The sequence below is a fragment of the Triturus cristatus genome, chromosome 2_2, assembly GCF_964204655.1.
Source record: "Triturus cristatus chromosome 2_2, aTriCri1.1, whole genome shotgun sequence".
Classification (NCBI taxonomy): Eukaryota; Metazoa; Chordata; class Amphibia; order Caudata; family Salamandridae; genus Triturus; species Triturus cristatus.
The window spans coordinates 537288152-537314881 of record NC_140582.1 but is presented as its reverse complement, the minus strand read 5'-3'; the positions used below and the strand labels follow the sequence as shown (position 1 = coordinate 537314881).

At 45.0% G+C, this 26730-nt stretch overlaps 1 protein-coding gene across 2 annotated transcripts in view; it reads left to right on the top strand.

Annotated features, from left to right (window-relative positions):
- The first annotated feature begins 15695 nt into the window (after positions 1 to 15695).
- Positions 15696 to 26730, top strand: part of TMEM154 (transmembrane protein 154) — a 153101-nt gene continuing 142066 nt past the window's right edge. For both annotated transcript variants that reach the window (XM_085641673.1, XM_085641672.1), the window contains exon 1: positions 15696 to 15853. In XM_085641673.1, the coding sequence (XP_085497799.1) occupies positions 15718 to 15853 (136 nt within the window). In that variant the 5' untranslated portion in view covers positions 15696 to 15717. The remainder of the gene's footprint in view (positions 15854 to 26730) is intronic.

The following is a 26730-nucleotide window of genomic DNA, read 5'->3' as shown; positions in this document are numbered from 1 at the left end:
CCCTATCGTAGACCCCAACGGCTCCATGTGCATGCTATAAGTACATGTATGTTCCCTCCTGCTCCAGTTCTGAAGACGCAAATATATGTGCGTCCACCGTCAACATGCCCTCTTTCAGATCCGCCATGAATGGGTCAGATATTCCATTCCTAAGCATGAAAGGCCACCGACTTTATGTGGTTCACTTTCCACATTTCACAGATTCAGGCGAGTAGGCCCGAATTCTGTCATCAAGCCTTTTCCTGCCTTCTGCCTCTGAAAGCTCCAGTCTGAGCCTGCATCTGTGACCATGAACTTTGTTTTACTCCTTGCGCGGCTAACGATGCCTGATCCAGCCTGTCGCCTGCCAAAAACTGTATTTCACCTTCGAGATTATCTCCTTCGCTCCTCATCCGATGCATTCCTGTCTAGCAGTTTAGGTAAACATTCCTCCAGCTACCGTGCAAAGGGCCAGGCCTCGCTGTCCTCATGCAAGTAATTCATAGCCCCGTTACCATGGAATATTCCTACCCCCTCGCATCTAGTGTAGACACTTAGACGCTTGTACACGCACTAACAGTCAGTATAGTCAGTATAGAATAAGATTCTATCCTAAGAGACCTTTCCTTTTGGATAACACAGTTCTTTAAACATAGGATATTAGATATGATTTGGAATTAGGTTGACATAACCCCAGACTTCTGTCTCCACATGTAGAGCTAAATGTCAAGTCCCCTTCACCCTCTAGTTGCACGTCAATCACACGTCATGCGGCTGCGTGCGCATCTTTGCCAAACATTTCTGCTGACATTGCAGGATTCTTTTATGGATCCACCCACTAGTGACATCATGTTTAGTGACGTTTCTTGAATTACGCCCTCTATTAGCTACGTATGTACCTTTTATCAGCTGTTACGCCTCTTGCATCTGTTTTCACTGTAACGTATTTTCTATAAAACTGCTTAACTGTCAATAATATATGCGCCCTTCCTTCCTGAACTTTCGTGGTGATGGAACAGAAGGCCCACAATTCGAATTGTCTTCCTTTGTATAGGAATAAAGCCTTTTAAAACCTCTAATACCACGGATTCTGCCTCTTATATTTACTGAGTTATTCTTGATAGATTTTACCGCATAAAAAATAGTACCGGTAACGAAATATTTACCACATAAATTGGCGCCCGAACAGGGACACTTTCTCATCTCACGCGCCGGCGGTGCGTTGCAGGCCCGGTCTCCTGCCACAGCTGAACGGACAAAAACGCGTACCCGCAGGATTTCCTGTATCTCCCTCCGGCCAAGCGGGGACGACTGAGGCTGCGATCAACACCCAGACGAGGCGGTGAGAAGTGCGAAGTATCCCGACCAGAGCCTAGCTGAGAGAGCAAGATCCGAGGTATACAGAGTCCCACCAGGTTCCGAAGTTCCGAGTCGAGTCGAGTCCAGTCCAGTCCGGTCCAGTTTCAGTTCCGTTCCGAGGCCTTCCGTTCCGAGCTACCCGGTGAGTACCATTATCGGGGAGGCATTTTACGTGCACATAGTCTGTGCCGGTCAAGACGGGTTTGGGTACACAAATCCGGTCTGCACTGTTTTAGCAGTGTATCTGTACTGTTTAGCAGTATATATAGTAATATAGTATGTCTTGCATATAAATAAGTATTATCTAGTGTCAGTATAATGTCAATAACTAGTTTTCTATTAGTTATCATTGTTCGTTAAAACTGTTAAGCGTTAAATGTTTTCATACGTTCTATATATTGTGGTGTGAATGACTGTTCATTATTGTGTTTTCGTGTATAAAGTGTGTTCTAGGAACAAGATCTAAAGATGCCGCTCTTTTCGAAACTAAGACAGATCAAAACTAGAAAAGGTGTACTCGAAGAAGCCGTTCCCATTCCACCTAGGGATACTCCAGGATACTTCATGTATCATAAACATGGCTTAGATGCCGTATTATTTCTTGATTTATGGGTAGATTACACCAAAGAATTACCAGAGAGTCAGAGATGGCCCGCAGCGGGGACCTGGGATGAAGATTGCATCATGCGAGTAGAAGAAGAATTATGGAAAAAGAAAGCCAGACAGTCACAGAAAGATGCCATTGAATTATGGCGTAAAGAATCATACAGACGTACAGAAAAAGCACACAGACAGGAAGAGAAAGGTAGAGAGAATTCAAATAAAACTCGAGAAAATCTATTACTTGAGGAAGGTACTCGAGTAAACTCAGAACAAGTAGATAGACAAAGAAACGCCCTTATGAATGGTATGTATCCACTTCTGGCCGAAGGGTTACCTAAGGCTACTCAGGAAATACCAAAAGACTTGCCACCTCCGTTGTTTCCGATAAAAGCACACCCCAAGGGACATCCCAGAACCGCAGAAGATGTTTTTCTGTCCCGCTATTTAGACGACGCAGCTCCCGAGTATGCTAATACCGCACCACATAGACTGCTTGCCGATGGTGTTCAACACCAAGAGCATCCGTCTGTATCCCCGCAATTACAAACTCCTACACAAGTTCCAACAGACCCGTCCGTTTCTACAGTTTTTCCCGCATCTACAATCTCTATCCTACACCCAACGAATCCTTTCGTGCCTAGCACCTCAGACGGTGCTACAGGAGGTACGACAGACATGTTTGCCACTCCGCCGCGAAATAAACAGACTCTTAGAGATTTAGCCCTCCAACGTACGCCCAAACTAGCAACTCCCGACATGCTTAAGGAACTTCTAGTAGATTGTAGATATGATCCTGTGCCCGGTAAACGGGACGAAATGCTGCTGTCATCATTACGTATTCGACGAGCTGCAATATATTTAACGAAGCTACCAGGAATGACTACACATTTAGAAAGTATGTATCACTTTGTCCAGTCAGGGCGAAGTCCTGAAAGTATTAGCAGAGCCATGGAGTACCAGAAAGCGGAGGTACAGGGACAATTGTTACGTTTCCTCATAAACTGTGTAATCAGAAATCAAGACCGGCCTGGGGTAAATCCGGAAGAAATGCAAAAACTTGTCACTTGGGGTCGGAATATATCAGAAGGGAGACATGATAAACAGTTATGTATAGTAGCTATGTACCGAAAGATCCGCAAAGAAGTAGAACGAATACACGAAGAAAGATTAGAGGTAGACGCCGCTGACCTAAACAGAGAAGAGGAGGAGCAAGAGTCAGAGCAAGTAGAAACGATAGCTTATGTAGGTAGAGGAAGACCCCATAATAATACCAGAGGTTTTAATGATCCGGTACGTCCAATACGTCCAGAATATAATAGACATTTTCCAAACCCTATGTTAAATACAAAATCCCCCGAACACTTATTCCAAGCCGCTGATAAATTACTCCGAGATCGAAGGGGGTACCATATGCTCGATTCCATGGACGAACAAGAATTAGCCAGATCAGCAGTACAATGGGCTGACAGTCCCGGCGAATACAATGATGATGTACTTGCACACACGTTTCTGAATCTTGACCCGTACGAACAGCGTTTAGCTAGTATATACATGATCCAACACCTCCTTATATTATATAAAAGCCAACACTCCGATCCAGGACCCTTACCTGACATATTGACAGAACTACTCACGAACATATGGAAAGGGTCAGGTACTGATTTGATTAAAGAAATACTAGAATCCCGAAACCAATATTTAAATTTCGTATGCCCAGAACACGTTCCAGTTCCCATTATGGGAAGAAAAATGTATCACATAGATAGACAGAACCCGTTACGCGAAGTACACCCAATTAGAGGTGCCGGTGATAATTTTACACGCGTGTTTGTGTACACGCCTATAACTAAACTAGAATTATTAGAAATGAAGAAAGTAGTACCCAGCCATGACAAGGACCCAGCAGGTTTCCACCGTGAGATAAAAGACATGTTACTCATGGGAGAGTATACCTACCCCGACATTATGAAAATATTAAAAGTCCTATTACCCGCAGGTGTTTATGAAAAACTCAAAGAAAAAGAATGGGAGGTGGGAGACCAAAAGATAGATTGGACAGCATTAGAAAACGAAGAGAAGGCCCAAGCTGCAGGAGCAGGGCTTGGGGAAAAGACTACAGCACTAGCAGGATTACTAATACAGGTCCTGCCACGTTTATTAACTACGAAAAAGGAAGACTGGGGTGCAATCTCAGCCTGTAAACAAAAGCCAGACGAAGATACTAGTGATTTCTATTCCCGATTTGAAAAATGTTTTGGTATAAATAGTGGCATAAAAGCAAGTAGTGAGTCATACCCACATCTGTTTGTGACAAAATTAGTTGAAAATTCTCTGATACAAGTTAAGAATAGAGTATTGAAATTCGAAAGTACCTGGCAAGGTAATACCCCATCACAGATGTTACAGATGTTACAATATCATCACAATAGAATTAGAGAAGAACAAGAACACGAACAAAGAAGTATGAAAGATACAAAAATGAAAATGCTTGTTGCACAGTCAGTTCCAGCCGATAGTCATCAAAAGGGTGATTCCGCAGGCCCTGCGAAAGGGACATGCAACTATTGTAAACAACCAGGTCATTATATACACGATTGTCCAGTCCTGAAACATAATATTGCTACAGGTAGAACACATGAGAGACCACGTCCACCTAGACAGGATCAGAATCAACAACAAATACCTCAGCATGCACAACCTAGGTTAGCTCCGCAACAGCTAGCTCCGCAACAGCTAGCTCCGCAACAGGCAGCTCCACAACAAATTGTAGCACCACCACAAGCGCAGCCTATTGCTGCAACACAAGCAACGACACAACAGATGTATCAGTATGCACAAGCAGATTATCCCGATTATCAGCGATATACATGAAATAGCCTAGAGTGGGAAGTTGGCTTACCCCTTATTGAGGTTCCTGTAGACCAAGAGGGACCTTATGTACATAGCGAACTATTAGGGGAAGACAGAAAGTTTTTACTTGATACAGGGGCAAGCAGAACAACTATAAGACGTAGTGAAGTTCCAGGGGCACCCCTCTCAGGCTCACAGAATATTTCCCTTGGATTCTCAGGAAAACCTATAATTAATGACGTAACACAACCTCTTCCACTTACGATTGGTCCATTGACACGTACTACAGATTTATTGCTTACTAAATCATGTCCAGAAAACTTGTTAGGCATAAAAACATTGAAAGCTCTAGGAGCTATAATATGTTGTTCTCCGGAAGGAGTACGACTATTTTTACGTGACTTTAAAGGTCACTACGTATCCAGAGACATGGATCACCGACTGCAGAATTTACCTACACATTTATGGGCACAAGGCCCCACTGATGTTGGTTGCATGAACATTACACCATATCGAGTTACACTGAAATCAGGAATAGTACTACCACGAATACGACAATACAAGTTACCACCCGATGCTGTTGTGGCTTTGCTGCAAATCATTGACGAGCTCATTGCACAAGGAGTGGTTGTCGAAACCGACTCCAATGTATGTAATTCTCCGATAATTCCGATTCTTAAAAGAACGGATCCAAAAGCTCCACCAGTATATCGATTAGTTATTGATCTGCGCGAATTAAATAAATGTATTGTGCCACAATACCCCGTGGTCCCAGATATCTCTTCATTACTCACAGCTATTGATTCAGAAGCAACGTTCTTCACTGTAATTGATCTCAAGAATGCTTTCTTTAGTGTCCCAATTGATCCGGAAAGTCAATATTTATTCGGATTTAGTTTAAATGGACGAAGTTTTAAATTCACACGCGCACCTCAAGGATTTACAGAAAGCCCCAGCATCTATAGCCAAGCACTGAAACGAGAACTTGACAGTATCCACATGCCAGTTAACACTGCCTTGCTTCAATATGTCGATGATCTGCTGATCACCGCCCGAAGCGAACCTGAATGTGAAAAAGCGTCACTGACGGTTTTAAAATTTTTGGCTGACAAGGGGCACAAGGTGTCCCCTTCTAAGCTGCAATTCTGTGTCCAGCGAGTTGTTTACCTTGGGCACTCGCTGTCCAAGGAGGGAAGGCAGCTTACATCCGACCGCATCCAGTTAATCGCTAACATGCCACCACCCAAGACACAAAAGGAGGTACGGGCTTTTATAGGCCTCACTTCATACTGTAGGCAGTGGATCCCTCAATATGCATTTCTAGCAAAACCACTCATCCAGTTGACAACACAGGAGGCAGCCACATCGACTGTCCTCCCTTGGACTCAAGAACATACACACGCCTTTGAAAGCTTAAAGAAAGCTTTATGCCAAGCACCTGTCCTAGCAACACCATGTTACAGCAAACAGTTTACACTCTTTGTTACAGAACGCGAAGGTACTGCCTTGTCAGTACTCACTCAGGAACAAGCAGGATCACACAAACCATGTGCTTATTTCTCTAGTACATTAGATCCAGTAGCTCAGGCTCTTCCTGCGTGCCTGAAATCAGTAGCAGCAACAGCTTTAGCAATCAGACAAAGCGATGCCATAGTGTTAGGACATCAATTGACAGTACAAGTACCACACGCAGTAGAGGTTCTCTTGAACCGCACACAAACACAACACTTGACTATAGCGAGACTCACCGGTTACGAACTGACATTGTTTCAGCCACATATAGAAATCAGACGTTGTAATACGTTAAATCCTGCCACACTGTTACCAGTGAGCGGAACAGATCCATTGGCACATGATTGTGTTGAAGTTATCACTATCACGACGAAACCCAGACAAGACTTGACAGATATACCTTTGTCAGATCCAGACTTGACATTGTATGTAGATGGGTCATGTATGAGAACAAGTACAGGAGAGTTAGTGGCCGCTTACGCAGTCACAACAGACACTGAAGTCATTGAAACAAATCGTATTAACACTTTGTCAGCTCAAGCAGCAGAGCTCATCGCTCTGACACAAGCCTGTATTCAAGCCAAAAATAAGAAAGTCAACATATACACAGATTCACGTTATGCATTCGGAGTCGTCCATGACTTCGGCGTACTGTGGCGAGAGAGAGGTTATTTAACTTCTCACGGTGCCCACATCCAGCACGGACCCCTCATTCAAGCCCTATTAGATGCGATTCATCTACCTATTGAAATATCGATTATGAAATGCAAAGCCCACACAAAAGTTACCGATATCATTTCTCAGGGTAATGACCTAGCTGACAGAACAGCTAAACAGACTGCTCAGAATCAGACTCTCACAATTGACGCGACAAAGACAATAGTCCCGACACTAACACATTGCATGACAGTTAAGGATCCCGCCCTTGATGTAATTGACATACAGACACATGCTACACCAGAAGAAATAAAGAAATGGACTGAATTAGGAGGGATCCAAACAGATCAGGGATGGATGACGAAGGAAAAATCTATATGGTTTCTTCCCGACTCAATGGTCCAAGTTATTATTAACACAATACATAGTCCAGCACACCTAGGAGAGAAGGCAATGCTAGACAGCATTCAACACATTTGGTTTAACAAACACTTGCGAGCCGCAGCTAAACAAAAGGTTCGTACCTGTATGATATGTTGTCAGTTTAATCCAGGTAAAAGCATCCCCGTAGAGCAGGGTGGATTTCAACCTCCTAATCATGCTTTTGAAGTCCTCCAGATGGATTATATCCAGATGGAACGATGTCGAGGATTCAAATATGTTCTCGTAGTTGTCTGTGCTCTTTCCCGTTGGACAGAAGCATACCCGGTTTCAGATTACACTGCCCCGACTACTGCCAAACAGTTAGTTCGAGAATTCTTCCCACGGTACGGTTTACCACGTGTTGTCTACTCAGATAACGGCCAGCCGTTCTCATCCGAACTAATGAAACACGTTTCCCTTCTATTAGGCTATCAATGGAAATTTCACTGTGTCCGACATCCCGAGGCAGCAGGTCTCGTAGAACGCCATAATCAAACTTTGAAAATTAGATTGTCCAAAATATGTAGAGAAAAAGGAGTCGATTGGATAGTAGCCTTACCAGTTGCGCTCTTTTACATGAGAATGGTAGCACATTCTCGAACAGGGCTATCCCCGTATGAGGTGATCTTCGGTAGACCACCAAATATGTGGGGGACGCCTATACCTCGTAAAATCACTGACGTTGACTGTAATATGCTGACAGATTACCTGGCTTCCTTGATGTCTGCACTACAATCTTGTCGTTCACAGGTATCCGCAGCTTTTCCCGATAATACTGAGGTGAAGCCCCATGACGTGGTTCCTGGGGATCTGGTGCTGGTCAGGAACTTTGACCGGAAGACCCAACTGGATCCTAGGTGGAAGTCACCGAAGTTAGTTCTACTCACCACAAGGACAGCCGTGAAAATCGAAGGAAGGAAAGGGTGGTTGCACTCGAGTCATATCAAGAAGTTTTATGGACTACCACCCAGTGTAGATACACAACCCTGTATTTCCTCAAAGACAGACTCAAAGCTCCCTTTGGTTGAGCAATCGAACTCAGAACTATATAAACTAAAATTGAGGTCCAGTAAGTCAGACAATTTGATTGTTTAAGTCCTCTCCAAGGTGAATCGGTTGAATTTGTCTCTGACATGTATCCTCTGGACCGGAATAGAGAAAGAAATAATCAAATGCTGCTCAAGAAGCATGCGTATTGTAAATCACTTCGTAGTCACTGTACAGTAACATTATTAATTTTGTTTTTTCTAAGTCTTTTGATCATCATTGTCAGCATCCTATTGCACATGTATTACCCTATTCCTAAGCATGCTTATAATATAACTGCAGAACATTCTTTTAGTGAATTACCTCCACATGAATTGTCTTATAGATTTGCGCTGCGCAATAACACTTTCATTAGTATGTTACATCATTCCCATCAAACCAGCAATGCCACAAATTGTTGGATATGTGGCCAACTCCCTCCCTATCAGAACTATAAGGGAGTTTTGCCCCTCTTTCCCTATCCGTTCACACACAATGGCTCCTGTGGAGCATGGTTTAGTTTGATTAATACCCTAGATTCAAATTCCGCAGTTTATCAAGACAATTGGGTATGGGGAAACCTGAACCTAGTTTTGCTTAAAGTCTGCTACCCTAACAAGGAGGGACTTCCCAAAAGAACAGGAACTGATCTAGAAAATGAAGTATATGGATTAGGTAATTTTACACTTAACCTCATGATCCTGAACGTTGAATCTGAAGCTACACCAATCTTGCCCGCCATGTCAGTATTCCCAGTAAAAGGGGAATTATGTATACAAAAGAATGGTTCCATACACATGGGCCACAGTAAATGCACCACTGTAATAAAATTCAGTGATCAAGGCAAGTCTACATTTAGAGCTTCCCATCATTCCTACTTCATATGTGGCCAGACCGCATATATATGTCTACCTTTAGATTGGGATGGTACCTGTTACATAGCATTCCTTCTGCCACCTGTTTTCCTAGCTCCTCCTGATTATCATAGAAATACTCATTTAGTACACAATAGACAGCAGAGAGATCTCCCAATTGTCGATTACACTGAAACGGCATGGGAAAAATACACAGATTTCAATAAAGGTTTCTTTCCCTATATAGGTACAGTCACTAATAGTAAGCTGATACGTAGATTAACCAGAACCCTTGAAGCCGTAGTGAACGAAACTATTTCCGCCTTAGGCAATTTAACAGAAGAGCAGTCTGCTATGCGGATTGTTGTGCTCCAAAATCGTCTTGTCCTTGACGTCATCCTGGCCGATAGGGGCGGAGCTTGTAGGGTCATCGGATCAAGTTGTTGCATTTTCATACCAGAAAATTCACCGTCTGTATATAAAGCCATAACCCGCCTTCATAAGATTATAAGCCAGATACACCAGAGTCCAGGCACCTGGACTTGGTCCGGTTGGTTCTGGGGCGTGTTGTCAGCCTGGGGATGGAGAATATTATCCTTCCTAGGTATTGGCTTTCTCATACTATTCAGTTGCTGCTTATGTCTACAATGTGGGCCAGCGATTTGTGGTCTGTGTGCCACCTCGTGTATCCCACATCCAAGTTTTCATTCGAGATCCCGGAAGAAGAAAGAAGAACAAATGATGCTATATGAACAGATCGATGGATTGATGAAGATCGATATCTCCTGAGGGTCCGAAGGGGACAAGGAGGGAATGAGGAAATGTGAATTTTGTGATCAGTTATGTCCCCTATCGTAGACCCCAACGGCTCCATGTGCATGCTATAAGTACATGTATGTTCCCTCCTGCTCCAGTTCTGAAGACGCAAATATATGTGCGTCCACCGTCAACATGCCCTCTTTCAGATCCGCCATGAATGGGTCAGATATTCCATTCCTAAGCATGAAAGGCCACCGACTTTATGTGGTTCACTTTCCACATTTCACAGATTCAGGCGAGTAGGCCCGAATTCTGTCATCAAGCCTTTTCCTGCCTTCTGCCTCTGAAAGCTCCAGTCTGAGCCTGCATCTGTGACCATGAACTTTGTTTTACTCCTTGCGCGGCTAACGATGCCTGATCCAGCCTGTCGCCTGCCAAAAACTGTATTTCACCTTCGAGATTATCTCCTTCGCTCCTCATCCGATACATTCCTGTCTAGCAGTTTAGGTAAACATTCCTCCAGCTACCGTGCAAAGGGCCAGGCCTCGCTGTCCTCATGCAAGTAATTCATAGCCCCGTTACCATGGAATATTCCTACCCCCTCGCATCTAGTGTAGACACTTAGACGCTTGTACACGCACTAACAGTCAGTATAGTCAGTATAGAATAAGATTCTATCCTAAGAGACCTTTCCTTTTGGATAACACAGTTCTTTAAACATAGGATATTAGATATGATTTGGAATTAGGTTGACATAACCCCAGACTTCTGTCTCCACATGTAGAGCTAAATGTCAAGTCCCCTTCACCCTCTAGTTGCACGTCAATCACACGTCATGCGGCTGCGTGCGCATCTTTGCCAAACATTTCTGCTGACATTGCAGGATTCTTTTATGGATCCACCCACTAGTGACATCATGTTTAGTGACGTTTCTTGAATTACGCCCTCTATTAGCTACGTATGTACCTTTTATCAGCTGTTACGCCTCTTGCATCTGTTTTCACTGTAACGTATTTTCTATAAAACTGCTTAACTGTCAATAATATATGCGCCCTTCCTTCCTGAACTTTAGTGGTGATGGAACAGAAGGCCCACAATTCGAATTGTCTTCCTTTGTATAGGAATAAAGCCTTTTAAAACCTCTAATACCACGGATTCTGCCTCTTATATTTACTGAGTTATTCTTGATAGATTTTACCGCATAAAAAATAGTACCGGTAACGAAATATTTACCACAGCTACATCATACTAGCGGGACCACACTTGGAGCTGCGAAATTCCACGACGAGAGGAACTTGTGAGGAAGATAAGCTCCGCGTCCGAGTGGAGCTCACGTTTGGACCGCCATGCTGCTTCGGCGTCCAAGCCACGCCCCTCATATTCATATCCTGTGTTAAGTTTCTATGGCCGTTATGTATGAAACCTATTTGTGAATATAAAACGAGGCCCTTGTGTTGTACTAAGGAGCTTAAAAGGTTGATTGGGTAAAATTGGTCAGCATAGCATAAAAATAACGAATCGCAAAACGCAACACGATTTTGCCCTCCCCTAAATGTGAATCGATTATAGTCATTCGCAAACTCTATGTAAGTCATAAATTGAGAATATTCTTAAATTTGTCAAATTGCATGTGAAAAATACCTTCAAGTGGAAGCAGGTGGTGTCCCGGTGCAGGTATAAAATCACTCCTAAAATGTGGCACAAACATCCACAATCGATGTGGCAGTGGTGATGGTGATGAGGAGGAGGAGTGCACTGAGGGAACACAGGAGCAAATGTTTAGGTTCATCCTGTTTGACCTGGCAAGAGAGGAGGTGCATGCAAGATAGAGGCTGAGCAAAACAGTCATACTTGACTAACTGATGATTTGAAACCTATGCTAACAAGACAGACTCGGTGCAGCCGCGCTATCCCTGTACATGTTAAGGTGTTGTGCTCCCTGCGTCTCCTGGCGTCAGGGAGATATCAAGGGACTATTGCAGCAGCAGGAGGCACATGACAGGGTGCCTGTCAAGGATATTTAGAAGGTTCCTGGACGCAATATTGACCTGGATCTGGACCAGTGATGTACTTGCACATAACATTTCCTGTTTCTTCACAGTTTTTTCACCACTGAAACATAGCAACATGTTTCAAAATAACAGATGCCATATACCAGCAAAATACATTGTAGACTTCCATTTGACAAAATAAAGATGGCGTACAGTATGAATGGATTTATTTGTCTCATCTTTTACCTATTTTTGTTACTTCTGACACAAAGTGACCTATTCAGCTCCACCAGGTTTATTCTCACTTGTACATCACCATTCCTGATCCATGTACCAGTGCAGGCTCCTGCAATGACACGCTTCTTACACTTGACCTTTCCTTTCCTTCTGGAAACGACAGTAAAGACCTAGTTCCTGCAATAGAGGCGTTGAACTCCTCCAGAACACTTATGACCTGGACCAGGCTTCTTGTCAGGTCCTAATTTACCACCTTAACTCGCAGGTAGGCTTCATATGCGCCTAGACGCGACTGAAGTGGTCGCTGTTAAACACTCTATACAGCAACCAAATGCCTGAAGTAGACTGTGTGAGTGGTGTTGTTGTCCCCTTTGTGCTTTCTCGTCTTCTACTATACCTCTACACATTGTTTCCACTGCATCTGATATGTGTATCATACTCTGTCTGTGTCGTGGCATTAAAGTCATTTGACAGGCTTTTGTAATCCCCCACCCTGAAGGTTAGATCAAAATGACCTCATGCTAGCTTCTGTACTTCCAACATGGCACTTTCAAGCTTCCAGAAATGTTGTGCCAAAGCTGCTGCTTCTTGGCTGCTACTGTCTTGCTTGGCCTCGCAGTGGCTGGTACTGGCTGCAACATGGAGAGTTGTTGGTACTGTGATGCCTCTTGTTCCTGTTGTCTCAGTTACTCCACCCAGTGCCTGTGTCTCCTTGCCATGCTTGTGTGGCTGTCTGAGTCTGCTGTACTTGTATTGGAGTTATGGACTGTGCACTGTCCTTTACCTCTTCTCCTAGGACCCACCGCTGACATTTTGTGTAGATGGTTCTGGGCAGACAGGGTAGTCAGGGCGCTTGTATTTATTTTGACAAAGTGATTATAATGCCTTTATTTATCATAGAAGGCATAATGATAATTTCTCATTAAATTACCATCAAATCAGGGTAGAATCTACAGATGAGGGAGAATCAAAAGTTATATGTGCTTGAGTTCCATTATTGCTTGTTAAGCTTTACCTTGTCATGGTTATTTTTTTCTTATGGCAAAGCATAGTTGTAGTACAAGTTCTATAATGCATTATGTTTGGGAATCGTGACGCCTTATGTGGAATTTATGTTGCATTTGTCAAAACTTTGAGAAGCAAAGCGAGGTATTTGTGTGTTTGGATGAGTGAGTGTGGTTTCCAGTACATTCACATTTACCTCCTTGACTTGCTGCAATGATCGCTTACCAGTTTTGATGGCCATTGGTGGTACTGACACCTGTAATTGCCTTTTGGTGAAATGTTGTGGCATTCCTTTCTTCCACTGGTGTGGGGAGGGATTTAGTGCTAGGACCCCCAGTGACAGTAGCCTGCGATCTCCACACTGCCACTCTCTCCACGGTACATGGTGTTAAGTCGAAGCAACGATTTCAAATTTCGTCTGGGTCTTGTTGGTCACTCCCACAGCATTTATACATTCCCATATCAGTTTTTTTGGTGGCCTTTAGAACATTCAGAGAGGACCTGCCTCTTTGCGGCAAACTCCTTCACTAGGATTTCGAGCTTATCTGGCTGAACTTGCCCTTCCTTCAGATGTCTCCTGACTTGCTATTTCCTCTTCTTTGGATAGTGCTGCAAAGAGCTCAGGGCATCTTCTCCTCTCCTGTCTCACACACACTCCACCTGGCTCACTTCCTGGTTTGATGATGACATCAGTGACTGCAGGTGCGACATTCGCAATTTGCAACTTTTACCGAATCGAATCATGACAATTTGTGATCGCACTACAGGTTAAGTTAGTGGATCGTCATTTTGGAATCACATTTTGCGCTCTAGTATTTTTCGCAAATTGCGATTCGTGAAGTGTTTTAAATAGCCATGAAGACAGCACTGCTAGGGTCACATGCACTTATAAAAGCTGGCACCACCACCTGTTCTTTGGCACTGCCAAATGTGTCTAATGTGCCTGTAGTGCTACAGTTCATCTCCTCCTCCCTCTTGTGCCTGGATTCAGGAGCCTCTCAATCTGTGCATTATATAAAAACCTAACAACTTCTGCAGCTGCACGAAACATGCAACAGTCATGCTCCTCTCCACTGAGCCTTGGTGGTGAACTCTGCTCCGCTCACAGAGTTTGTGGAGTTTTCCGCACTCTGCATTATGCAGTGCTTGCGTAGTTGGAGTGGAAATGTTTTCCTGGCTCGCGCTCGTCAACATCAAGTTGGCGAGTGCAAGTGAGGAAAATCCACCTCCCACCAAATGTTTCCTCATTTGATCTCGTCAACGTCAAGATTGAGATTTGTCAATGCGGGTGGTCAGATTTCTCAATGCGAGTGGCCGCGTATGCTTGTGACCGCTCCCATTGAGAAACCGTCCGTTTGCGTTGAGAAAGCTGCAGAGCGAGTAGAAAATCTACTTGAGTGGCAGAAAGGAAGCAGCACCCATATGCGCTGTGCATGGTGCTGCTCGCGATAATTTTACAGCACGGACAAACACCTGGCGCTGAAAATTACAGCTAATGGCATTTTTTCGCTCACTCCGCTGCTTGCGGAGCTCCGCGTAGTGTGGCGGAGGTTTTTTTTGCACTTTGTGGACCATTAATGAACTCTGCCAAGGCTTACTCTCCATTAGCCAGCACTCGGAAATTGAGGCTGTTATCTACTTGCGATCTGCCCTAAACCCAAGGCTGTCTTTCTTCCTATAAGTACACCTCTTTTGAATTATCTGTCAAACGACTCCTCCTAGGCCTAAGCACCTCAGGGTGATTTAATTTGCACAGTTGTTTCATACAATTTTTCAATAGTTTATTCTTTTATAATTCATATGTATTCTTTTAATAGTTGATACAGCCATCACCCACCGTCCAAGTTTCAATTTATACATGTTCCTTCATATGCTTTGATCTTACAGTAGTCCACTGCTATCACTCTGTGTACCGTGGTGGATCTGTTGCATTTTTCACCTGATTATTTTTTTTATCACTTGATGCCATTTATATTGCTTGTAATGTCAATCCACTGTTTTGTCATTAGTGACTTTAGCAGTGTCGAATACTTGTTGAGCTGTAGTTTCACATTCACTTTTTTTAGGTCCCATTTTTGAACTTTTAATACTTCCATCTTCTTTGCATTTCTTTTTATATGAAACATCTTACACGTCGCAGGAAAGTAGAACAGGTAAAAGACACATTTTTGAAGCAAAGTTTCTTTAGTTTTCAAAGACAGAGAACTTCCTGTGACTATCGTAACACAAAAAAGGAGTGTGAAGACTGAAACCAGCTCCATGCCTGACATGTCTGTGCAGGACTGCGGGCCGGTGCTGCTGCAGGTGATTCACTCTGAGCAAATGCTCAAAAAGTGCTTCAAGTCATCGCCAGTACAACAAGCCTGAACTGCATTGCATCACTTCCTAATGATAAAAAAAAACACAGTGTCAAGTAATCATTCTGCGAGAATGTGCTTTGATAGCCGTGCAGGAAACAGGAAATGCTCTCGTTCCTCTTTGCAGAGGAGTCGTGCATGTCAATGTCGACTCGGACTAAGAAGAGGGAAGGTAGCATGCAGGGACCGGGGCTCGCGGCATCCTTTGTGCTCCTGATCACTGCGGCATTGTCCTCGCCAGGTAAGCGATACGGAACGGGGCTTCTTTTAGGTTAAACTCCGCAGACCGGAATCCCGCCTGGGGCTGTAGATCTCGGCGGCAGGGCACCTCCCTGGGAACCAAGCCCTTCTCTCTGAAGGCACTCGTTCCACCCAGGTCCCATCAAAACACATTTCAAATGTGTGTTGCTGCCTGTTCCGAATTCGACCACTGAGAGCTCACCGTGCACTTATTGTATTGGATTGTTGACTGACGTGTGCTTATTGTTAAACAAATCTGCGCTTTGTAGAAAAATGCACACGGTGTGTAATGTAGCGCATCATCAAAGGACGCTGTAACGAAATGCATAGGGTGGAGTTCGAACAAACATCAACTGTGTACCAGGGAGCAGTAAAGTAAGGCTTCACTGGCATGCTTGTACTGTAGCAGGACAGTGAGTGGAATTAGGGGGCGTGTAGTGAATGAATCTCAGCGATACCTGTTACATGTCTTGTTATGTACTTACTTAGGGAGTTTTCTATGCAGAGTTTTGCAGTGGATCAAGGTAATAGCCAGAAAATTAAAATACCCCCCACTTGGAACCAAAGCTCTGATGGCACCAGGGAAGCGAACCAAGTGAGCGTGACTCTCCCTAGAACAGCTTACTTTTCTATTCCATCCAATCATCTATCCAGTCATCCTTTCAGCCTCCCATCTGCCTTTTGATATCCACTATCTCACCTTTACATTCTGCAACCATTCATTCTTTCATCCACCATTCAATCTTTCACTATTCCATCCATCCATTGGCCATCCATCCATTGGCCATTTCATCCATCATCTATGCATCTATTGAAATATACAGCCACCCCCATCATCCGTCATTTGATTTACACATCCATCACTTAAAGCTGTTCAGCCATCAATTCATCCTTTCTTCCATCCATTCATCCTCTCAGATTGCCTTTAATTTTGCCATCCATCAATATTCTTAGATTTCAATTTACTATGCCATCCATCCACTTATCCTCTAAGATTTCCATTTACTCTGCCGTCCTTTCACTCAACCACCTATCCATCCTCTCAGATTTCTATTTACTCTGCTATCCTATCACCATACAAGCCATCCTTTCTGCTTTCCATTTACTGTGCCTTCGTCTAACCCACCCATTCATTCATCATCTTAGATTTATTTTTATCAGTCCATCCATTCATCCATCAATTCATCCATCCATCCATCCATCCATCCATCCATCCGTCCGTCCGTCCGTCCGTCCGTCCGTCCATCCATCCATCCATCCATCCATCCATCCATCCATCCATCCACTCAGCCTTCCATCCATCCATTCTGTCAGATTCCCATTTACTCTGCCACCCTTTCATCCACCCATCCTCTCACCCACCCATGTACTCATATTTTCACTCACCCATTCATCCACCTATCCATTTATCCATTTATCCTCTCATTCACCCATCCTTATACCTACCCACCCACTCATCCATCCATCCTTCCAGATTTCCATTAACTCTGTAACCCTATCATCCACCCATCTACCCATTGTCTCACCCACTCATCCACCAATCCTTTTACCCACCTATCCTTTCACCAACCCATCATCCATCCATCCTTTCACCCACACATTCATCCATCCTTTTATACACCCATCAATCCATGCTTTTACCAACCTACCCATTCATCCATCCACTCATCCATCCATCCACCCTCCCAGATTTTCATTCACTCATCTATCCATCCTCTCATGCATGCATGCATCCATCCATCCATCCATCAACAATACAACAATCCATCCATCGTTCTAAATTTCCATTTACTCTGTTCTCCTATCATCCACTCATCTACCCATTGTCTCACCCACTCATCCACCAATCCTTTTACCCACCCATCCTCTCACCCACTCATCCACCCATCATTTTACCCACTCATCTACTCATCATTTTACCCACTCATCCTTTCACCAACCCATCCATCCAACCATCCATCCTTTTACCCACACATTCTTTCACCCAATCTCCATCATTTTGCACGCCCATCCTTTAGCCCACCCTCCATCCTTTCACACACCCACCCATCCATCCATCTATCCATTTGTCCATTCATTCATCCATCCAACCTTTCACCCAGCCATGCATTTACCCACTCATCCATCCTTCCATCCACCCATCCTTTTAACCACTCATCGATTCATTCTTTCACCTACTCATTCATCCATATTTTCACCCACTGATTAATCCACTCATCCATCCTCCTTTCCATTTTTTCTTTAATTATTAGTTTTTATTTGCCAAGTTGCAGATAAATGAGGGCCATAAAGAACCCCACCCCCACTGTTGCTGCTAAAACGAGGGGTTCACAATGCCCCTGCAGTAGATTATGCACTGCAAAGTGATTATGGCCCTTTGTTATTGGGTTCTCCTTGATAAGAAATGGATACAATTGAAAAAGGTCGATAGTCAAAGGTTTACACCAGTAATGGGGAGCATGGTTAGTTCAAAGTTTTGTTGAGCAGGGCGTTTTTTTTGGTTCTTCACACAATTTTCAAGGTCTTGGTGGCAGCTGAGTGCTGAACGCAGTGTGTCAGAACTCCTTTCAGAGGGTCACCGGGCATGCATGGGCTACTAGGCCTAACCGTGATGGCTGAGGCCTTTTACACCTGATGTTCCAGGGCCTGACCTACTAAGGATCCTGAGCAAGTGGGCCAAGTATCCCTTCTGCACTTGACTCTCAGTGGTAGCTGTGGTTTAGCAGTGAAGGCTCCCTCGGGAGGAAGGAGATGTTGATACAGGTCAATGAACATAACTCATAACTCAAAGTGCAAACAGTATAAACAGCAAATCAATGTCTAGCCCAATACTTGCTTTTATAAGAAAAAGTAGTATTTTATTTTTTATTCTACAAATGCAAAGAATCCGACAGTCAGAAGCAATAACACAATCCTTTTGAGGTTGGGGCTCTAGTAGTTGTCAGGCAAATCTCTATCCCACAGTAAAGTGTTTGGGGAGATTCCCCTTTCACTGGTGGCCACATCCAGAAAATGTTCTCTACTTAACCGTACTCAAGAGTGCCACTTTGACTTTTCAGGTTTCAGTCAAAAGTGTCTGTGGTTCTGCAGCACTGTTAGTAGTGAGTCCCCCGGAGCCCAACTGGCCCAGATCACATCTTACCCGCTCTCGCAGAATAGAAGGGTTCAGTGGTGTAAAGGGTGGCCTCTGTGTGAGCACCCGCAAGGCCAGCTTTGCTCAGAAAAGTCAGACTTCCGGCAGCCCATGCGACAGCAGCTAGCGGTGACAGCTCTCTCTTCTGAGCAGAGCTACCAAAGATGTCTCACTTGTCAGAGACGTTCCCAGCTTGCAAAGACAAGGTAAGGTGGCTTTAGCAGCGGGGGTTAGGGAGAACCAGTCTTCAGCTCCCAACTAGAGCCAGAAAGGTTCCAATGTCGTTCTTGTCATCCTCGGCAGTCCTCAGTGGTCAGTCAGGGGCAGTTTCCTTGCAGTGTGGGTCCAACCCACCAAATGTAGCCTCAGTCTCTCCTTCAGGTTGCGGCCCAAATCCTTCAGCAACTTTGGTACCAGCAGCCCCTCCTGATATAAGTGGTTTCCACTGTATGGGATAATAGGTCCACAGGCTCTTGTTCCTCCTCCAAGATGATTATGAGTCTCAGCATTTCTAACAGTAGCAACTTTACCGGTGGCCCTCTTAGGCATACAGGGTCACCGCAGTGGTACGGGCTTCGCAAGACATGCATGGCAGTCACCTACTCTTTTTGATTCTCTTATTAGCCCCATCCCATCTTCTTCCACTGATGTGCCCAGGTCGTTTTTCTCCCAGTGACCTCCTTTCAGAATCTAAGAGCTCCTATTGAAGTGCACTGAAGAACCTGGCTTTTCCTTCCTCCAACTTGTGTCTCATCCAGCTATCAAAAAAGAAGCAATCCACATATCTGTCTGAGGGAAACATCCACCTCTTTTTGCTCCTTCAGTCAGCTGTGGTTCTCCCAAAATGGAACCCAGTGTCTTCTGTGTATGGTGTATACCCCTGCGCACAGACCCATTCAGACATGCACAGCCTTCAATGCACTGTACCTCTTCTCAGGCACACATACATTTGAGCACCCCTCCAGGCCTAAGCAGACAGCAGTCCATGAGCAAAGCCTAGGTCGTTTGCTCATGACCGATGATCCAGCTATCTGTAGCTGAGGAACTCCGGACATGGGTACATGTCCATCACCATATGAGAGACTCTCCATCCCAACAGGCCTCTTCAAGATATTTTATAATTTTGTCTGACCCTAAAATCTTTTTCCCCCAAATATGCAATACTGTTGGCTATGTGCTTTTGCCTGTAATTTATTTGCAAAAGGTAGTTTCTTTTACTTTTAACTGTGATTTAATTAGTGGGTTTGTGATGCTTTGAGATGCCCATCTCCCCTTAGCACTGTCTCAAAATTCCTTTAGATTTTTAAAATATATTTGATCCAGGCAAGAGTGGCTCACTTTTTCCTAGGGCCAACTGATCTCATGCCTCTATCCTTGTTTTTTAAAGAATGGTACATTTCAATTGTGTAAGTATTAGCATCTGTTATGTTTCCACATTTTGTTTCCTCATTGTTCTAGGAAATTCTTTAGAATCAAGAAAAACATGCGCTCAATCCATACTCCTCACACACATTCAAGGCCCTCCACAACTTGGGCCCCTCCTACCTGAACCGTCGCATCTCCTTACACCTACCATCCAGACGCCTCCGCTCTGCAGGAATCCTACTCATAAACATCCCGTGCATACACAGAACCAGATCAGGAGGACGAGCGCTCTCTTACATCGCTCCTAAAGCATGGCATGACCTCTGTCTCCATATCAGTTCCTTCCCCTCTCTTCTTGAATTCCACAATAAGCTAAAGACCTGGCTTTTTTATCTGATGTGTTCTGGTTGTCTGTGTCCCTCATGGCATGACATTGTTGGCTTAGCATGGAGAGGAACGTCTCTGGATTGTTAATAACACCAGTGGTGGTTGCCATTTAATGGTGGGGGCCGGGTCGCGGGTGGGGGAAAAAGTAAACTAAACACTTACTTGTTTGCTGCCGCCGCTGTCTCCTCTTGTTCCTCTTCACTCGCTTCCAGGGCAGAAAGCAGGAAGCAGTAAGCACCCGGCTCTCAGCCTCCCAATCGCCAATCACAACTCTGCAATGCAGCGTTGTGATTGGTCTGAGCGCTGTGGTTCGGTGCTCAGCCATGGAATGGGAGGCTGGGCATGTTCTCCATGCAGGCTGTAATGCAGTTTGCATGGAGAACATGCAAAGTGCGCATGACGGTTTGACCAGCCCTGAAAGACTGGCCAAAGCGTCCTGCGCACTAAAAGTGGGCAAACCAGACCAGAGCAGCCCGCCCCAACCCAGCTGAGCAAGGGGAGAAATAAAATGGTAATAACAATGATTTATTATCATTTTATTTTTTCCTCTTTCGACCTGCTTAGTCGGGCAATGCTCCTCCACCTCCGTGGAGGAGCTGCCACTGTGGACAACCATCTGTGCTCTGCAAATCTGCCTAAATTGGAGCAGGGGGATAAATGTATGTTAAACTTTGAAACTGCCCTCCAAATATATATATTTTTTCAAACAATGTTCTGTAGTGCATGGAGCAGCTATAATATTGACAGGACTCCTGGACTTTGGTTCAGTCGTTCTTCGGGTCTCCTCAACAGAAAACAAACCAGGTCAAGAAGGTGATCAGATATTTATGTGATAGTTTACAGTCAGCTTCTACCCCTAGGCAGTGTACTAGGGTATCATCACTACAGAGCTCTTCTTCAACAACAGTTTACCTATATCAGGCAGTGTCTCTCTTACAAAGCTCATGTGTCACTAAACACGTCATTCTTCCTTCTTAGAACTTGCAGGAGAAAATATAATGGTAGCGCAACCATATGCAGGTGTGAAAAAGAAGACCCATCTGAGAACAGTTCAGGATACTGGAGAATCAGGTGTGATGGTGCCCACAATGTGGAGGTGGTCACTTGATGGGACTTCTCTGCATCACATACATTGTTTGAAGTACTCAGCAACACCATTTGTGTTGTCAAGAGCCAGCTCTTCCATCACATCCTCTTCTGCCATCATGCATGCAATTTCAATCTGCAGCTGGTGCAGTTTATCTTATCCAAAAGAAATGCACCTGATTAAAACATTGCTCCTTCTCCACGAACATCTTGTTCGGTGGCATCCTACCTGCGAGCACTAGCTCAATGGCATGGTGCCCATGAGCAATTTTATCATGGTTACAGAATGACCCACTTCAATTAGGCCTATTTTTTTTCTTGAAACATTTATTATTTAATATCTGTATTGCAGCTGCGACTCCTCCACTAATGCACAGGAGCATCGCCCACTGCTTTTTAGCCAGGGCGGGACTGGCGGGCACTGGGTGTTTTCCTCGTGGGCCGGAAGGGTGGGGGCCAGTTTGGACCGGTGGGGGCTGGTTTTGCAGCAGTGCTACAATATCAGCCCCTTGTAACAAAAGCAGTAGCAGCAGTATTTCCCACCAGCACCCTCCCCCCCTTCTCACCACCCTCCCTGTTTTAAGCAGGGAAAAAAAGGAAAAATAAAATTATGTTATTATCATTTTATTTCTCCGTGCTGGTGCCAGTTTTGGGGCGGGTGGGGCTTGGCTGTAGCCACAGCAGCACAGCCTGGAGAGGGAGGAGTGGTGAATACTCTCTTAAGTGCGCAGGATGGATTGGCCAGCCTCCCAGTCCCTGTCTGAGCGCCGAACCACAGCACTCAGACCAATCACGATGCTGCTGTCATGTAGTGTTGTGATTGGCTTAGCGGTGACTGTGTGATTCCTGCTCACGGGACTCGTCAGGAAGAGAAGCTGAAGAGAGACGACAGAGAAGAGACGGCAGTATCCATACTGATCTTAATTATTATTGACAAATATTTCCATGGTCATGTTCATGCTCATCAGTGTTCTTTGCCATTCCTCTTGTGTGCAATGGCTGAGCACTACATCACGATGCAGTGATAGTGCACCTCGGCTCCCACTAGGCATGCAACGCCCATTGGGCTCAAAGGGCTTCAGCCCACCCCTTCCCCATCGTGTGTGGCAGCCCGGGCTGAAACAGCTTCCTGGGCACACACACAGCCGCACCCAAGTACTTCACAGGTCTTTAAAATACCATTTGCTTGTTAATGAGGCTTTGTTGTTTTCCCCCCCTTCTTAGAGCCCCTGCATCTACACTCTACCTATTGCTGGACAAATTACCCCATCCCCCACCCCCCGAAATGTTTTCTTACTCCCCCCCCCGAAATCTCATAGAAAGTGGGGCTAATCACTTCCTTCACATTTGCAATTGTTCAATGGGCTTTCTTCGTGGATGTTCCACTCGTCGCACCACTAGTCCTTGGCCACTCTCTGGGCTCGCCCATTTTGCAACCTCGTATTACTCTAAATTACCACCTCATCCGTTTTCCTTTGTTAGTGTGCATTCATCGAACAGCACATTTGCAAAGCATGTTATGTATGCACACTTTCCGCAGGGCAGGGTGTGGTTTGAGTGGGCGAATTACATTGCTTCATGGGCCTTTGTATCTAAGATCTCGGACTCCCAGGTCTTGAGACAGAAGCAGAAGCTGTGAAGTAACACTGCAAGAAAGACGATACGATCAGAGGGCTGGAGGGTGGGGGCCAAGGTGGGCCAAAGGTAAGAAAAAGTAAAGGAGAGGACAGATGTGGAGAGAGTCTGGAATAAAGGAAAGAAGGAATGGAATAAGAATGCAAAGGACAAAAGAAACATTGATGGAAATGAAGCAGAATGGATAGGATGGAATGAACACTAAATAATATAATGAGGGAAGTAAAATTAGAAAGAGAGAGAAATAGAAAAAGAAAGGAACAAAGGAAGGAGAGAAGAATATCAAGAAAGAAGAATGGAAAGAAGATAGAATTATGAAAAGGATAGATGGGAAACGAACTTTAGGAAAATTCAAGAAAAGAATGATTAGGAACAAAAAAATATAGAAAAAGAATAAGAAAATAAATATGATTACAGCCTAAGAAACAAAGAATGGTTGAAAGAAGGAGAAAAATAGTGGAGGAAGGAAAGAAGGCAAAAGAAAGATGGAAAGAAGAAGGCAAGAATGAATGAAGGAAATAAGGGAGAAGAGAATGATATAAAGTAGCAAAGCTCGAACAAAAAGATAAGAATAAATAATGGAAAGTAGGAAGGAAACAGTAGACAGAAAGATTGATGGTAGAAAAAATAGAAAGATTGAGGAAATTATAGAATAAATTATCACTAGACTATTAGGAGGGGGAAATGTGTGCCAAAGGACCCAACACAGTGACATAGAGATCAAAAGATGTTATTGTTCTTATAGTTAAGAAACAAAATAACAGTGGGGGTCAAATGGGGAGGATGAGTGCGAAAGAAAGGAATGAAAGTACAAAGCAAAAAGGAAAGAAATACGGAAGGACAGAAAACAGGATAGACTGAAGAATGGAATGAACAAAAGATGGAAAATATAGTTGTAAAATGGAAATAAAGGGAAAAAAAAGAAAAGACAAAGAGCAGAAAAAAGAGAAAGAATAAATAAGGAAAAGAAATGAGAAGCAGTAACAATAGAAAATAAAGTATGAGACAAAATGAGTAAAAATGTGAAATAAAGGAAGGCGTAAAAAGGGATGATAGGAAAGGAGGAGAATGTAATCTAAACAAAGGTTAAAAAAAAGATGAAAGTGGGGCATCAGGACAAGAGTGGAATGGAGAGTGTGAAAGAAGGAGAACACCAGTGGGAAGGATAATAGGAAGAAAAATAAACAAGCATTTGCAATGCAATCAGTCTCGCCTTTGGGACCTTATATGTATTTAGCTATGCAGCACATTCGCCTGTGTGCTAAAACATCTACTGTTCTTTAACATGGAAGGAAGCACCAAACTGCGTGATCTGCAAGGAGTTCCAAAACTTTCTCCACCCCCTGGCCATACACGGACTAGGTTGAGCCTTACACAGAGCATCACACAAACAAGCAACACAGTAGCCCAACTCCTAGCCCGAGTACATACACAGCCAGTAGCACTTCCCTTGCCACTCCTCAACTAAACGCGACCACCAACGTAAAAAAAACACAATACGCCCACTGATACGTCCCGCAAGCCTTTTCCCACCAATCAAATTGCACACTTAGGAGGACCCACAAAGCTCCCACTTGCTGCTCTCTTCTTGTTCCTCCAGCTCACCCAAGACCAGCATCCCTGTCCCTGTAGTGCCCTTTTTTTCACATAAGGAAACTTTCAACTAGCAGAGGTCATCCACTCGCACTAATCCATCTCAGGTTTCCTCTGCTTGTCACAATCAATCAATCAATCAATCAAGGAATTTATATTGCGCACTACTCACCCGTAAGGGTCTCAAGGCGCTTGGGGGGAGGGGGTCTGCTACTGCTCGAACAGCCAGGTCTTGAGCTGTTTCCTGAAGGCGAGGTGGTTCTGGGTCAGCCGTAGGTGGACGGGCAGGGAGTTCCATGTCTTAGCCGCCAGGTAGGAGAAGGATCTTCCCCCGGCGGTGGCTCTCTTGATGCGAGGGATGACGGCGTGGGCGAGGTTCGCGGATCGTAGCTGGCGGGTGGGCGTGTAGAAGGTCAGGCGGTCGTTGAGGTACCTTGGGCCCAGGTCGTGGAGGGATTTGTGTGCGTGGGTGAGGAGTCTGAAGGTGATCCTCTTGTTGACAGGGAGCCAGTGCAGGTCTCTCAGGTGGCTTGAGATGTGGCTGCGTCGGGGTACGTCCAGGATGAGTCGGGCGGAGGCGTTCTGGATACGCTGAAGTCTTTTCTGAAGCTTGGCTGTGGTACCGGCGTAGAGGGTGTTTCCGTAGTCTAGTCTGCTGGTGACGAGGGCCTGGGTGACCGTCTTCCTGGTCTCGGTCGGGATCCATCGGAAGATCTTACGGAGCATGCGGAGGTTGAGGAAGCAAGTTGAGGAGACGGCGTTGACTTGTCTGGTCATCGATAGGGAGGAGTCAAGGATGACGCCCAAGTTGCGTGCGTGGTCCGTAGGCTTGGGTGCGGTGCCTAGGGCTGGGGGCCACCAGGAGTCGTCCCATGCGGAGGGCGACGGTCCCAGGATGAGGACTTCTGTCTTGTCCGTGTTCAGTTTCAGGCGGCTGATGTCCATCCATTTGGCGACGTCTGTCATCCCTTCGTGTAGGCTGGTTTTGGCGGTGTCGGGCTCTCTGGTGAGGGAGAGAATCAGCTGGGTGTCATCGGCGTAGGAGATGATGTTGAGGTTGTGTTGTCGTGCGATGGCAGCGAGGGGTTTCATGTAGATGTTGAAGAGAGTGGGGCTGAGCGATGATCCTTGCAGGACGCTGCAGATGACTCCGGTGGCTTCAGAGAGGAATGGAGGGAGGCGTACTCTCTGTGTTCTGCCGGAGAGGTATGAGATGATCCATCCCAGGGCCTTCCCTTGGATGCCAGTCTCGTTGAGGCGTTGGACTAGGGTGCGGTGGCAGACAGTGTCAAATGCTGCGGAGAGGTCTAGGAGGATGAGTGCCGCTGTTTCACCGTTGTCGAGCAGGGCTCGGATGTCGTCAGTGGCTGCGATGAGGGCGGTCTCGGTGCTGTGGTTGGCTCTGAATCCGGACTGTGATGGGTCGAGGGATCCGTTCGTCTCGAGGAAGGCGGTCAGTTGCTTGTTGACGATCTTCTCGATGACTTTGGCAGGGAAGGGAAGGAGCGAGATGGGGCGGAAGTTCTTGAGGTCGGTCGGGTCCGCTGTTGGTTTCTTCAGCAGTGCGCTGAGCTCGGCGTGCTTCCAGCTCTCCGGGAAGGTGGCTGTGTCGAAGGAGGTGTTGATGATGTGTCGGATGTGGGGTGCGATGGTAGAGGTGGCCTTGTTGAAGACATGGT